The following is a 15,847-nucleotide window of genomic DNA, read 5'->3' on the forward strand; positions in this document are numbered from 1 at the left end:
TCTGACCTTGCTAATCCTTTGAACTATTGCATGTTTAGCTTTAGCTAAACCTGCGAGACAGAAAATAGTCGTTTCTAGTGAAAGGTCAGGTCAGGCCGGCAATAGAGGGCGCGTTATACGCTGGCGGTAATGATATCCGGGAGGAAAATAAGGATGGGCCGGCCACATGTACATGTACGTACACGTACATGTACGTACGCTTACGTACTGTACGTGTAAACTGTAATTTAAGCGTGAAAATGTCACTGCTGACATGTATGATGAGTAAATCTTTGTACTGTTTGATGAAGGTTTGAAGAAGAAGTGCAGATGTCTGGTGAGTAAGTCATTGTATTACCTATTGATTGTTCATTATATGCGTGAAATGCAGTGTTTGAGAATGAGATCTTTCATGTCTTTAGAGAATCGTAAATGAAGACCAAGTAGGCCTAACGTTGGGCTAAAATAATTTTGAATAAACAAGTTCATAACCAATCATTTCAAACAGACTTGTCACTCATTCAGATATCAATTTACTGATGAAATGGAGTTTGAGAGCATGAAGAGAATCAAGAAGAGTCCTATACCCTTCTTTATTGATGTTTTAAACAGGTAAAACCCGGCATTATTTTGAGTCTGTGACAAGTATTACTGAGTTGTGAAGTTAATCTGTCCATCGTCATGTTTTTTTTTTAATTTAATTTAAATTGGTGTTTGCCTCTACTTTTTAACGGGTAACATACATGTAATTTGGCCGTCAGGCCACGAGATGTGTGCAAAACAGTAAAACCTAAACCTAAAAAGACAATTTGGAAAAAATGTTGCATCCTGAATCCACTTCAGCAGTTGTGTACATGGTCTAGTAGTACTGGGAGTAAAGAGAGTTTTCTAAGTATTTCCCAAAAACATCGGTAAGTGTTTCTCAGTCCAGAATTCGTGTCTTTCCAGCATTTCTGTAATGACTGACTTCTGTTGAGATGATACATGTACATGATGAGAAAAGTGGAGTTGGGATGTAACCTTTTTTCCCTAACATGTACATGTACTCTTTCCTCTTTTACCAGGCTTTGACAAGCTTGACAGCATGACGTACATGTACATGTAGGCCCATTTCTGTTGAGTACAATCAGTGGATCTGCACAGTTGCGCAATGTTTCTGTGATCAGTCTATCTTATCGCATGATTTAGCTTATTTTTTCTTTCCCTATACATACTCTCTCACAGTTGTGGAAGTTTTTTTCCAAAAAGGGAAGTAAAATTGGAGATTACAAACAAGATCAACTGATAGTCATGATTTAGTGCAATGCACTCACACAATCATGCTAATATTTTTAATCAACCAATTCCACCCAACATTGTACATCTATGTATGGAAGTCAAACATGTGACATGCGTTAATTGTAACAAGGTATACCAAGAATGGACTGTGTTGAAATTTATCTTTGGAAACTTTCCTCCTTTGCTTATTTCCCACTTGAAGTGAACATCATTAAGAATTCCAAAACAGGAAGCAAGGAGTTCCAAGCAAATTTGTTTCAACCATGTTGGCATTTTCAGCAAGCTTTCTTTGTCTCATGCGCTATTTTAATTCTTTAATGTAGCTTACCTCTATCAAAGAGGAGTTGACACTTTAAAATATTTGTGTGATTCCTCAATGTTTTGCCAAGCCTTCCTGTCTCAGGAAAGATTCAGTGCTGCTGCCAAACTCAGCCTTGAATACATACTTATAGCTGTGTCTCTATGCCATGTATGCATTATAGTAAGCATATAAAATTGCTGCTTCTTCCAAGAAAAGACTTGATCAGTTTTTGCAAAACTTACACGTACCTACATTGTATACCCAAGTAACAACTGATGGGATCGCTGCATTAAAAATGACGAGAAGAAGATTTTATGGAGTGATTTACCGGTAACTTGGAAAACCTCAGGTGTGTAATAAAATCCATTATTTGAACCATGGAGGTAGAATCTACCTCCATGTTTGAACTTCGAAGATGGAGGACTATTCTAAAGGAAAAGAAATGATACCACCACCTACATGTACAGGTCACTATAAATGTACAGTACAGGTCAGCTGGCGTACAGTATGTGTACATCACACTGGATACATGTTCCCATATCGTACATGTATGTATACATATACATGTATGTACATGTAAGTATCAGTAGCCTACTACATGTACATGTATCTCATTACATGTTGGTTGGTTGTAATGAAGTGAAATTTGTGGTTGGACTTTTATTTCTGATTGCCATAAACAAACATCAGAAAGGAATGTACACGTACATGTAGTTACGTGGTAGATACATGTACATTTAATACATTTTTATTATGTAAGGGTACACCTCTTAAGACATCATATCCCCCTTGCCCTATTAGTGCTAAGAGATACAGTACTAGAGGAACTGTGCCTTGACTTCAGAAAACTAAGACCTGTGGAGAGTAGCAAAGCCCCCATCAGTGCTGGCTGTGGCGGTGATGCATGTACACACACTCCTGCACTGTAGTTGTAGGGACATACACGTATACTCGATATTTTACCTGCATGTACATGTATTTTGTGGGGATCGATAACATTGTGGTTTCAGAAATGTCCCCACAACTCAGTTAATAAAAGAACTTGTCCCCTGAACTCAGTGAATGCCTACCCATGTATACAGTGCTGTGTTATATTACATGTACATGTATCTACTCGTAGAGCTTCTGTTCAAGTGTTTGTTGAATAATGACCTTGGTATGGTTTAGTAGGTTTTGTACGTGAATGTATGTGACAGGCATCTCATTAAATAAAACTACATATGATCTGTTTTACTTCTTCAATAAGTAGCATTTTAACCACACACACCGGAAGCAGAACGATTTTCAAAGTGGGGGGGGGAGAGTTGTTATTAGACCATCAGGCCTCAGCCATTGTTGGCCAATCGGCCCATTAAGAATGTTGTTCAACGATGGAGGATATTTGTGATGTGATCTGTAAAAACCTTCCCATGGTGAGCTTTTCCAGTTTGGTGCATATCAACTTCAAATTGATCTGGAACTGCCCCGTTTTCAAAACTGTTTAATTCATGATGCTAGACAACCTGCATTCATTTTGTAGACAATTATAGAATCATAAATGGAATGTATCTGGAAACAATCTTGAGCATGTCTAAATTAATTGGAAGTTTATATGCACCAAAATGACAAAGCTCACCATGTTGCAGATCGCATCATACATGTATTTGTGTCAAATTAGGCTTTCAATGTGTAACTGAAAACCCACACAACCAAAATAAACAGGATATATTTTTGCCATCTGACGAATATTAAAATGACTAGAACCAGGCATTATTTGTATAAAATTGTCACTGAGGACAGCATGTAAATTGGCCAAACTTATGACGTGATACGTGGGAATAGTTCTGGCGAGGTATTTAAAATCACTGCATGTGACGCGGTCCATGCAGTAACTGTGCCCGATGTTACACAGTAAAACACACTGTTGGTGTTCTGAAGTCTTGTCATGTCCTTGCTGGACGATACCAGCATTGCTGATAAGTTACATGTACATGTATCTGCTTTGTTGATTGCATCTTCTTCCCAAAGTTCTTACTAAAATTAGTTTGGCAAAACTGCTTCAGTGCTGATGTCACTGACAAGATTATCTCATCGTAGGAGTAAGAAGAAACCAACTGATCATCAGCGTCACTGTCAGAAAAGACACTGATGCTGAGACTGGAAGGCTTGGAGCCCTTCATGATTGTATACAAATGTATACATGTACCGGTATGCTATACAGCACCAAACAGTCATAGTTATTCCAACTCCCAAGGAACAGAATGGCAAAATGAAACCACTGACTGTTGTTTTCCTTTTTGAGACCGGTGGACCCTCCAAATCACGAACTTTTTTCTCGCATTGAATTTTAAATACATAGTTTTAAAAAAGGAGACCTTGTCTCTGTAATATACTCTACAGTATAAGACATGCATATTGCAGAATAATCTCCTCCATCGTTGAACTGCATGTACATCTTTAGCCCCACCCCATTATACATGTACATGTAGGACCTGCAAACAATAGGGATGCAACCCCAACCGAAAAAGTGGGGGGCCACTGACCCCCTGTCCTCCTCCCCTGCTTCAACCACTAGTGACCACACATGTATCAAGATGGAATTTGTTGACAAGTTTGACAATAATCCCACTACTGGTACATGTACGTAGAGACTTTGGAATCAGTTTGGTATGAACTTTGAACACTTCAAACTTTGTGGCAGCATTTTCTTCATAACGTGTAAATTTACCTGTTCCTGCACTGCTTTGGGACATTTCAATTACGTTAGACTTTGAACGGTCAGCTTTGTCAGGACCTACGGTACATGTAAATTTAAAGTTTACTAGGAGTGTACAAAATTGCCTACACTGTCGTGGCTGGAATGTGAGTCAGGACTGAATCGTTTGTAGATGTACCCGCTATTGGCTTAGGTTGGGATAACTTGTGACAACATGAAGGATACATACTACATGTACAGTGTATGTGCCTGTAGTGTGTGTGACATGTGAGTGTTGTGCACTCAAATATTTTGAAATGGAAACAGTTCCGTGCCTTTTCTGTAGGTACAAGTACATTGTATTGGTATACATTTGTGTGCCATGTTTTCGTACACTTTGCATCTGGAAGCAAAGCTTGTTTGGAAAATGAGAATTTGTGTTCAGCGAACTGCAGAACTTTCCAATCCTACAGCCATTAGAGAAGAGTAAAATGTACGTGTGATGTACCGGTATACTGTCGGATGTTGATTGATCAGACTGATTTTTGGTGCACGTGTACCGTGCAGACTACGGTACATGTAGCAATACAACTGATCATCATCCGTGGACAATGGAAAGCAAGCAAACCAGGAGGTGAAGGTAATTTGTGTGTAAAAGCACCACAATAAGAAATCATTATTACTGAGATGTTACATAACACCATTCAAGTATTCTATTGAGGATCTGCAACCAGACTGTTCAAAGAAGAGCTGGTTCATCTGTCTGTCTGATGGGGAATGAAGCACATGTACCGGTATTCATGTCTGAACGATACATGTGGTTCTTTGCTGTGGCCCACATGCTACGCTGTGCCTGGCCATTTGATGATTTTGTGCCATGGAAATTGAAGAGTTATTTGTGCTTGGAACTTGCAGCTTCTTTCTTCAGGACTGCTTTCCCCTGAAAAATTTCTTTGGATAATCTTGAAGATGTACACATAAGCCTACGGACAAGAGACTTCACTTCAGTTTGACGATCTGCAAATTTAGTTGCCTGAATCAGCTACATGTACATGTTACACTCTACCAGCTCCTGTTTTAGGAGTTTATATTTAATTTGACATGGTGTAATCAGACCATTCAAGTGTATAAATGCAGTACATGTATTGTGCGTGGTATGCCCTCCAGTGTGCAGTTGAGAAGTCACGTCCCTTGAAGGCCACATGCCTATTTTGAGCAACTATTGTTGAGACCGTAGTTTTGCTAAAATTTCAGTGTTGCCGTGAGACTTATGACAATGGCATGGTATGACATAATGTTCCACCGTACACTGTACTAAGACTGTAAGCTAGACAATCCTGTTCATGCCTGAGACAGGTGCACATTTTGTACCGGTACCTGTACGGTGTAGTATTTGGCTTAAAGAGTAATTTGATTAAGAATTCAGACATCACAATGATTGGAGGTTGTTTGGTGTTTGCTAAAATTTGCAGCAACATACATGTAGCTGGCACATTTTGTTTGTTCGTCATACACTGTACATACATGTACATTGTTTAGGTTTCCAGACGGGCTCTCACAGAACAGGTGCACTGACACTGCAAGCAATGGAATGACATCAGCATAAATTTCTCCTCGCCATGTTTTGAATGAAAACAAGGTTTTCGAGAGCTGTGTGTTTTTCTTCAAGTACGTACATGTATCTGAAGATTCAGTGCAGCAGAATGGACTCCAATTCCAGTCGGCTTTTTGTTGCCAAAAGTTGGAGGACACTCATCCAAGCCCCTGAAGCAATTTTGTGACAGCAGAAGTACATGTACATGTACCTGTTCACTACTGGTAATTTCAATTTTATTTGTTGAGAAACTGATCATCTGGTAATGCTGTTATAAAAGTGAGCATCTTCAAGTGTTGCATAAATTTCTAAGTCTGGCGTTTCTAACAAGACGTCACTGCTGGATTACATGTACCAGTAATATTGAAGGCAGCTTGACTTAAGACAGCGCTTTAGCTTGGATAATCAGGTTGCCATGGCAGCTGAGGAAACAAACAATAATGTACATCCTTCAAGATCGTGGTATCAGGATGTCTTCTGTCTCTGTGGAAAAGAGAACATCTTGGGTTGTTGCTGTCTGTGTCCATTTCTGCTATGCAGGAGGCGGGACCCTAGCCCAAGATGGTTTCAGGTTGAAGATGGACAATTGCAGAGTAAAGCTGAAGAGAAAAGTAAGAAACGTAAGAGACGAAGGAGGAAAAAACAGGCAGGCTCTAATGAGGCTGCTAAAAGGCGTTTAAAGGAGGACACTAACACTGATGCTGCTGTTATTAATCGACCCACTCTCGTCACAAGCAACACTTCGGATACTGGAGAAATGACACATACAAATAGAAAACATCCCAATGCGGGAGATCATGAGGGGACGGTTACAGATTTGTTGAAGCATCTACTACGCACAGCTCAAGATATTTCGTCACAAAGCAGTACAGCGCCCTCATGTGATGATACGACACCTCCTCTTTTACGTAGTGATGATCAGGATCGATATCAGCCACAAGTTGTCATGGAAATAGCAAGCAGCCCACAGACAGAAGCTGAGAGTGAGCGTTCTCTGAGCAACAGGACATATCCATCAGAGGTACAGTATTATCAATGGCGTTTACATTTCCTAACGATAAATATCAAAAGTACATGCATGTTGCCTCCTGTGTGATTTACAGCCATTTTCACACACCAATCAATTCAACAGTGTTCCCTGTTACAGAATGTCTATTTAGAGCCTTAGAAAAAGATCTCATTACAATTTCTTGGTTGGACATGTAACATGTGTAATATATCATACCATCAACAATGTTACTAATTTGCAGTCATGCACACTGGGTGCAGCCCTTGAATTCTGTGCTCTTCCATCTAACTACCAACCTTTTTCAACACCTTCCTCATATTCCTCCGCCCCAGTTTGAGTGCCCTTATTTAAACAGGGGTATGAGAATTCAGCTTGTAGACTGATTTCAGGTTTTTTGTTTATATGTACATGTAGATGTTGACCCAGAATTTCAGCTTTCTTATACACCTGGTTTGTACAAAAGTATGGGAACTTTCACATTTCAGCTTTCTTATACACCTGGTTTGTACAAAAGTATGGGAACTTTCACATTTCAGCTTTCTTGTACACCTGGTTGGTACAAAAGTATGGAAACTTTCACATTTCAGCTTTCTTATACACCTGGTTTGTACAAAAGTATGGGAACTTTCACATTTCAGCTTTCTTGTACACCTGGTTTGTACAAAAGTATGGAAACTTTCACATTTCAGCTTTCTTGTACACCTGGTTTGTACAAAAGTATGGGAACTTTCACATTTCAGCTTTCTTGTACACCTGGTTTGTACAAAAGTATGGGAACTTTCACATTTCAGCTTTCTTGTACACCTGGTTTGTACAAAAGTATGGAAACTTTCACATTTCAGCTTTCTTGTACACCTGGTTTGTACAAAAGTATGGAAACTTTCACATGTCAGCTTTCTTGTATACCTGGTTTTTACAAAAGTATGGGAACTTTCACATTTCAGCTTTCTTATACACCTGGTTTGTACAAAAGTATGGAAACTTTCACATTTCAGCTTTCTTGTATACCTGGTTTTTACAAAAGTATGGGAACTTTTACATTTCAGCTTTTTACTACCATGTAGCTGTTGTCAGCTGTAATTTTAAGTGGCCACTCACACACCTGTTTAAAATAATAGAATTGAAAAGCTTCCTAAGCTTATCTTTATTACCCTTTGAAAAGAAAGTTGATCAGAGTTTAGAAGTATATTCCAAATGTGTCAGTTGTTATGCAAAATACACATACATGTACAAATATTGCATTGCATAGCCCTACAAATTTGTGAATGTATGTACAGACTACAGTGTGTACCAGAGTCAGTGTGATATTTAGAGTTAGTGTTTACGATGTTTTTATGGATCATTTTGAGTGAATTTTTCCACATTTTTGTTTTACAAAAATACAGATGGAGGTGTCAGTGGAATGAAGCAACCCAGTGCATGAATGTGATGGATTTCTGGTTGGAAGCATCTATTCCTTTCTGTCAATATGTTAATCCTTCAGATTTGGGGATGTTCACGTCTGCAGAGTGCTGGTGATATAATTTGTTAGATCAATATTTCAGAGCAAGCAGACTTTCATTTTCTGCACTTCAGGTTTTGAATCTTAGCCACTTTTGAATCATGAAATTCCCATCAGAATTGCCCCAAGATCAATCCTCCCCAAACGATAAAGTTTGACAGATGTTGAGGTTTTTTATTCCTCCCCCACTGCCCTGGATAGATCACATGTTGGCATTTCAATTCCTGAAATGAACTTTGAATCTTTACTTTGTAAATGCTGGTGATGTCATCTTTGTTTGATAATTCAACGTTTTGTTTGCCATTTGTACTTGTGATCACAGGAATCCTCAACAGGTCCCTCAAACTAGAGTTTTCATAAGAGGGTTTTGAAATACATTGTACAGGTACTTATCAAGCACTTCTGTTTGAGGAATTATTTTCAGTGTAGATGAACCACCACATATTGCTGGCCATCCGTTAATTCATTAATATTTGTCATATTCTACAGACCTTGATCAAGTATACTTCTTTGGTGGTGGCTGTAGTGCATTAACTTAACTACAGTCTACAGTACTGTAGCTAGTCAGCTTGCTTGTCCGAACACAGTTTGGTGTCTCAATTTCCTTTTGAGGAATACTCGGGCATGTATTTATAATTACTACTTGTAGAAACACGTACATGCACAGAAAAAACTGCTCAAGTCTTGAAGTTTGTGTAATTTACTTAAATAATCTGAACAATTTTAGCAATGATAACACACTGGTGAACTGCTCCATTATGAGTCAGATTCCTCAATTACCTTGGAATTTCTTTAATTACTTCTCCTGTTCTATTATGAGTTTATTTATAGGCAGAACAGATGTTATCATTCCAATGAGAAAATGATGATGACATTTCAGAATGCTTTGAATGACCACAACCTTGTCCTCGGATGTCTCGGGTCACTCCCTGATTCATTACCAAGATAACAGAACAACTTCACTGGCCTGGTTAAGAAAAATTTGCCCTAGAAATTTGTGTGTAAGAGGCTGATTGTGAAGTTCTGTATATATACATGTACTCATATCTTTTTTCTCTACACCAGTATTTGATTGCTGGCGTGTTACTCAAGTACATGTACATGAAGTACATTTATGAAGTTTTTAATTAATTTAATTTAAGTTTATTTATGAATTTTTTAATTGGAACTGTTTTGAATTTTAAACTGAAACCATTTTTAAGTAGCTTTAATTTTTGAGTTGCTTCCTTTTGTATTTGATGCTGTGTTAAAATTATGCACTGTGAGATTTACAGAAATAAAGTTGTAGAAATAACAGCAATGCCACAAGATGTCCGGGTCTTTTCATAGCATTTTGTTATTCCAAAGTTCCATTTTTAAGGGAATTTGATTTATTAAATAATGAAATACAGAAACCAAGGACACCAAATTTTAGCAATTTGACCTTGGAAATCAGATTACAAATATGCATGTCCCATCTGCTTTTTGTTGGCAATATTGTTTTGATAAATCACCAACAAATGAGATCTATAGCTCAGCCTTAAAAAGATACAGTCATGCAATGATGCAAACAGTCAAGGACTTCCTGAAAAAGTGTGGCTAAGAGTAATTCAATATGGTAATAAAGAGTTCTGACAATATTAAAGTGAGATATACATGCACTTGATGGTGTAGTGATGTGCTAATGTTCCCAGCTGCAAAGCATTCTAGAAATGGCCACAGCATTCTGAATGAAAATCAAATTGATTGTACATGTATGTACAGTGTACATGTAGTGATTCATTTGTAAAAGATGGCCTGTGTATGTGTACTATGGGTGACTTTTGAAGCATCTCAGAAATAAAAAAATTTGATGAAATTTGCCATGGATCATGTCCTGTGTCTGACGGCACATCACAATAAACTAAACATCTGGCTCTTGATGATGATGCTTATTCTCCTCCTAAACTACACAAACAGGTGCGTGCATAAGATCTGTGATGATGTCATGCCTGACCCATCTCCATCATCAACATCATAAAAAAATTATTCAACAGAAAAACATTATTGTTGAAAGAGTCATAATAATTATTTTTGTTTGACATTGATTAGAGGTTTCTTGTCAACTAGAGAGTCTTCAGAAATGCTGTTTTTACTCGGATCATGCTCTTTGCCGTTATACGTGTAGATAAATTATTCCCTTAGCTGTAAGTATATGGATGACGTGATGTGCTGATGTGCGTAGGCCTCACGTGTAGTCTGTGGATTGTCTGATGATAATGTTAGTCTCCCTAGTGGTTTGCATGGCCAGTTGCACGCAAAATGAAGAACTGGACAATTTGATAGATTGCTTGTATGCCCTTCACACACATGTGCACACACCTACATGTAGTCTCATAAACAAAGTGGCCATGTATGTGTACAGTGCTGACGAAAATGGCTTCTTTTACAGTATAGGTGCGTATTGCTGTAGATGTTTTCATTTGAAGTTATTTTGGATTCGTAATGTAAAATGTAGTAGTTTAGAAATCTCACAGAATTTAGACAAGAAATCTATTGCATACATCATTATGTGTACATACCTGTATGCAACTGCACTCTTGGAACTCATTATGTTTTACCTTCAAAGCACGCATGTACTGTATTTCCTTAGCTTTAATTTCCTTGCAACAATCTCTGAGTTTTTCTCACAATTATCCATCTTGGAGGGTAATTTTCGTTTGACTTTTGTCTCTTGGATAATAAGGATTTCTAGGATGAAATCAATGCCCTGCATGAATGTTTACATGTCTTGTGACTTATTTCATCTTATTTGACAATTTACATTAATGGTAGAGTCATGTACCGTACATGTGTGTACACTGTACATAGACAGAATATTCAGTGTGTGTTACATTCATGTGGATTTAGGTATTTGTAGATGGTGAATATATAAAAACGTACTGCGAATATATGAAGCATGTTATTGGCAGCAGACTTCTGTTTGGTCTCACGTGAGCATTGTAGGAAGCTTCCGTTGTTAATGTACCGGGTATGTAGACTACATGTACATGTATGTACAGGTGTACATTATGTACATGTAAGTTGTTGGTCGATCTGTTTCATGGGATGTTGCCAGTTTTAAAGATGCGTGAAATCATAATGTGTTACCCTAAAGTTCATGAAAAATACAATGTACATGTATGAGCATCATTTTGTCAAATACATCCAGGGTACATTGTTTTCTACCAAGATAAAAATTTCCTGAAAATTCTTACAGCTTAATAGCCAAGTCTATGCATATTGATAATGGCCATCTTACAGAGGATAACCAGTTGATGGTTCAGTGAGATAACTAAAGCCAATATCTTCACCATAATAGTCATAATGACCATTCCAAATGCTTATCAAGTGATAAAACTGTGACCTTGACTTTTGTAATTTGGCAGACATGATTGATTACTGTTCCCTCTCTCTTACATGTAACGCTTGTGTTGAGTGTTGTTGTGTCTTAAGAACACTGAGAAACTGGTAGATATTCTACTACATGTATTTATGAAACCCTCATCACCTTAGAAGATTACTGTTGCATCACAGTCATTCATATGTGTGATTTATGTTCCGATATACATTATTTTGTGACTTACATGTTTTTCAGAACATCACGGTCATGTACAATGTACTGGTAGGTGTACATGTATGTGTCTATAGGGTTTTTTCTGGGTTTTAAACTACTGACCCAAAAACCTACATCATTCAATAAATCAAAATGGTGAAAACTAGACAGTTTAATTGAAGGACAGTCTTTTATTTTCCTAGTCTTTTTGCCACACTGCACAGAGTCAATTTGGCCTTCAGACATCATTGATCATTCCGTCACTAGGCCTCCAATTCTTTTACGGTACTTATACATGTACATGTACATGTAAGACCAGTTTATCCATCGATCAGGGGATTGTCATACATGCGATGACCATACCACAGATTAAAAAGAGTCTACTTGATTTGCTTCCAGCAATCAGAGAAAGATGATGTCATCAACATTTAGCTTTACTGTTTAAGGTTCCTCGTCATTCTGCCTACATCAATTATGCATTGTACATGTACATGTATGAAGCTGTTGACAAGTACAAATCGAGTCATGGGAAATTATGAAAATTGTGTCTTATACCGTACATGTATTCATTTGACAATTTACTCAGTGCACATGTTTCATTGTGAAAAACTGAGTAGCTGCTTGCATGCTTTATTTACCCTGTACATGTCTGTATTAATCCACAGTACTTATGGTTCTGTACTGTGATGGGGGTTAAACTGCGTGCAGCATTTGACCTTTGATGGCAGTGTGTACATGTATTTCCGGGAATCATAGAGTAATTAAAAATATTCTTAGCTGTGCATGCAATGTGCACCATCTGTAGTGTTCATAAAGTACAGGTAGTCTGAGTAAGCAGCCCAGTTTTAATTTGTGCATGGTTGTGCTTGTACATTGGTAGCAGGTGTCAGCAGAAGAAACTGCTTTGTTATCCCCAACATGCCCAAAAGGTTTACAAAGTTTCTTGTAGTTCTGAAGGGTATACCACTGTAAATGGAACATGAGCCTCATTGTACATTTTGACTAGAAAGAGCCAGATTTGTCTTTCAAAACAGAAAGGTCACAAGGAAACACAACATGTGTGTCCACATGGGGCCGTGCTGATGTGGCAACTTCACATGCATGTCCAAATGACCTCAGACGCACTTCATTTTGGGCAATGAGCATGCGCTGTTGGAATACCCAACTGGCTCATTGTTTAACATCACTGTTGTTGTTCATTTGTTTTATGTATATTTTGCTTTTTGCTTAAATTACAAACTCCATTCTCTGTGTATCCTGCTTGTTTGTAATTCCCAGATGATCTTGGCCTTCTCAGTGGGTCTCTGACCCCACCATGATGGCAGCTTTAATTGCTTGGAGTTTACAAACTGGACAAGAGATTGTCAGATTATCCCTGGGAAACAGGAATCCCCTCCTGAACCTTTTAGCACACGGCCAATGTCATTCTCCATGTAGGTAACTCATGCTTTGTGAGCCTGTGACAGCACGCTTTATTTCTTGACTTACTAACCAGAAACAAAGCTTTGTGTGGAGTGACTGAGAGAATTACTAACTTCAAGCATGGTAGTTTCAACATGTTGAAGTAAAATTTACTAACACTCAAAATATCGATCATGTTTGGACTGGTATGTTCAGTTTTCTCAGACAGGAAATGTAACAGTATAGAAAGCTTGGTAAAAGTACTTATAACTTGTAAGAATTAAGGTTTGCTTTATATCTGCTACAATCTAACTCGTACAAGTACGTGTACATGTACATGTAGCTTATTAAAATACATGTACATGGAAAAGATTATTGCCTCTGTAAGAATAATGCATGCACCTGCACTAAGCATAAATTATGCAGAGTGACCCTTGTTACATCTAACGAATATTGCATACTAAGACTGAAAATACATGTACCATGGAAATTTTGGGAGTGATTTACACAAAAATGCTCAATCATTTACCAAAGTCCGACAAAATGCATCCAAAAACAGTGACAGTGTAAAAAATGAGTAATTGTTGAATTTGTGTGTGATTAAAGACAAGCTCCTCCCCCGTCTTCCCCCTTCATCCTCACCTACCTTTGGATTAATTCAGCAGCAGAATAAACATTACATATTCATAATATTTAGTTTTATTCTGTACATTTGATTCTCACACATTTACCGTTGTCATGTGGCAACAACAGCTGCTGCTGTCAATTGTGTGAATAAACAAATCTAATTAACATCCCAAGAATGGTAGTGATACAAAAACGTAGCATAGTTCTAAATCAAAATATTTTCAAGGTTGTTTGAATTGCAGCACTTTTCAGACCAGAATCCTTTTCAATATAAAAATGATTTAGGGCGGACTGAAGTTTTGGCTTCAATCATTGAATTAACTAGAACTTTTAATATCTGAAGTAATCGTGACTGTGTAAAGAAACATGTCCATGAACATGTACCTTTGTTAAGGGTGCAATGTACTTGAACTAGTATAAACTATCCCTATGGAAATTTAGTTGACCCTAACCTCACTGCGTACAAGCTTGTAGGAATCTTTTCCTTTACTTTTACTGGGACTTTACTTCCACATTATGACCACAGGAAAGGATTCAGTGGTTGTGTCTTCTACACATACATGTACGTGTACATGTAAATACAGGAAGGTACAATTGTTGACAAGGCCTAACCAACTCTCATCCAAAAACTGTAGTCACATATAGTGTCAGTTCACCATTGGGGAGTGTTGGATTTCCCAACCCACTTCCCACCACACCAATGAAAACTTGTGTCACTGATGTGTAATACACAAAAACCGGACTGCATTGGTGAGGGAAGTTTCACATACATGTATATTGCCTGGTCGTTGTTTTGAGTGTGCCTGTGTGAACAACTCCTGGATAATAATTCATTGGTTTACCAGACCCAGGATTCTTGGCTGGCATGTTGTTTGTAATTCCTGTGGGAAGTCTGCCCAGTCATTACAAGAAAACCTCAGGAAAACCTGAATGTGGGCTTCAACTGGTAGAATTCTGAACAGCTGTGAAAGTGAACACAGACCACTTTTTGTGTTGTTTTGCACTTCATAATATGTTTGATTCTGATATGCCATATCTCTTGGCTTAAATCATTCTTCCTGTACATTAAATTTTGTTGCTTGGAGTGTGATTTTAACATTTTAACTTGTTCAAGATGCCAACAACATGGTACTGCAATGGTAAGTATTCTGTGTCTGGTCTTCTTTGCATGAATGTAATGTCCAGTACATTTTACCTTCATGGACATTCATACAATTAACACATATTAATATTCATGACCTTGCAAACAAAACTGAAACTGGTAACGATACACTATTCATACATACATGTACATGTACTAGTACATGTCATGTGTGAGTACTCAAAACCTTTGCTATATCTTTGAAATGCCTTGTTGCCTTCAAATGTAAAATTGGAATTTGTTTCCATTTTGTGTGCCTTAGATGATGCTGTCACCATGGCAACTGATGAAGAAGAAATCCTCATCCATGATGTAGCTAAGGAGCTGCAGCTGGGTGTGGCTCTCCTCTCTGGTGCGTTGAAGCATTGACATGGTTTGGGTTATAAATGTGTTTAATTTTGTTTTGGCCAAACAGACCTGGTATTTGTTTTTCTCCTAAATAGAGATGGAATTCCTTTTCTAAAGATATTCTGGCCCTTGTCAGAGGAATTCTAGAATCAGGCCTTGATTTAAATACATGTATAGATTTGTTAATGAATTGTACATCTCAAGATGTACATAGCTTTATGAAATGTCATTCAGAATAGTTATTAGAGCCCAGTGATGCCATGAAACACAACATCTCTCACAACCAGTGCCTTCTTTATGTTGTATCTGCATGATACAGCATAGAACCTGTAGTCTCTCACTGCAGTCTGTTCACATATATTGTTTACAGCTGTTTACAGTTACATGTAGGTTGACAAAAAGGACAAACAGGTGCTGATTATCGCCTGTGTAATTCCTCAT

At 37.9% G+C, this 15,847-nt stretch overlaps 1 protein-coding gene and 1 long non-coding RNA gene across 3 annotated transcripts; both read left to right on the top strand.

Moving 5' to 3' along the window:
* Window positions 1-115: 115 nt before the first annotated feature.
* Window positions 116-15,846, top strand: LOC147795346 (uncharacterized). Of its 2 annotated transcripts, none has more exons than XR_015423988.1 (4): window positions 116-316; window positions 13,168-13,322; window positions 15,321-15,410; window positions 15,777-15,846. It is a non-coding gene; the product is annotated as an uncharacterized LOC147795346 (long non-coding RNA). The 2 variants fall into 2 exon arrangements; XR_015423989.1 differs by lacking the exon at window positions 116-316 and adding an exon at window positions 10,323-10,751.
* LOC147795347 (uncharacterized) lies at window positions 4,059-9,658 on the top strand. Its single transcript, XM_087132032.1, has 2 exons — window positions 4,059-6,847; window positions 8,221-9,658. The coding sequence occupies exons 1-2, from the start codon at window positions 6,242-6,244 to the stop codon at window positions 8,239-8,241; spliced, it is 627 nt and encodes a 208-aa protein (XP_086988158.1). The 5' UTR covers window positions 4,059-6,241; the 3' UTR covers window positions 8,242-9,658.
* Window position 15,847: the final 1 nt, after the last annotated feature.

This window comes from Acanthaster planci, unplaced genomic scaffold, assembly GCF_054643075.1.
Source record: "Acanthaster planci isolate LZ-2023a unplaced genomic scaffold, COTS_SCS Contig66, whole genome shotgun sequence".
Lineage (NCBI taxonomy): Eukaryota > Metazoa > Echinodermata > Asteroidea > Valvatida > Acanthasteridae > Acanthaster > Acanthaster planci.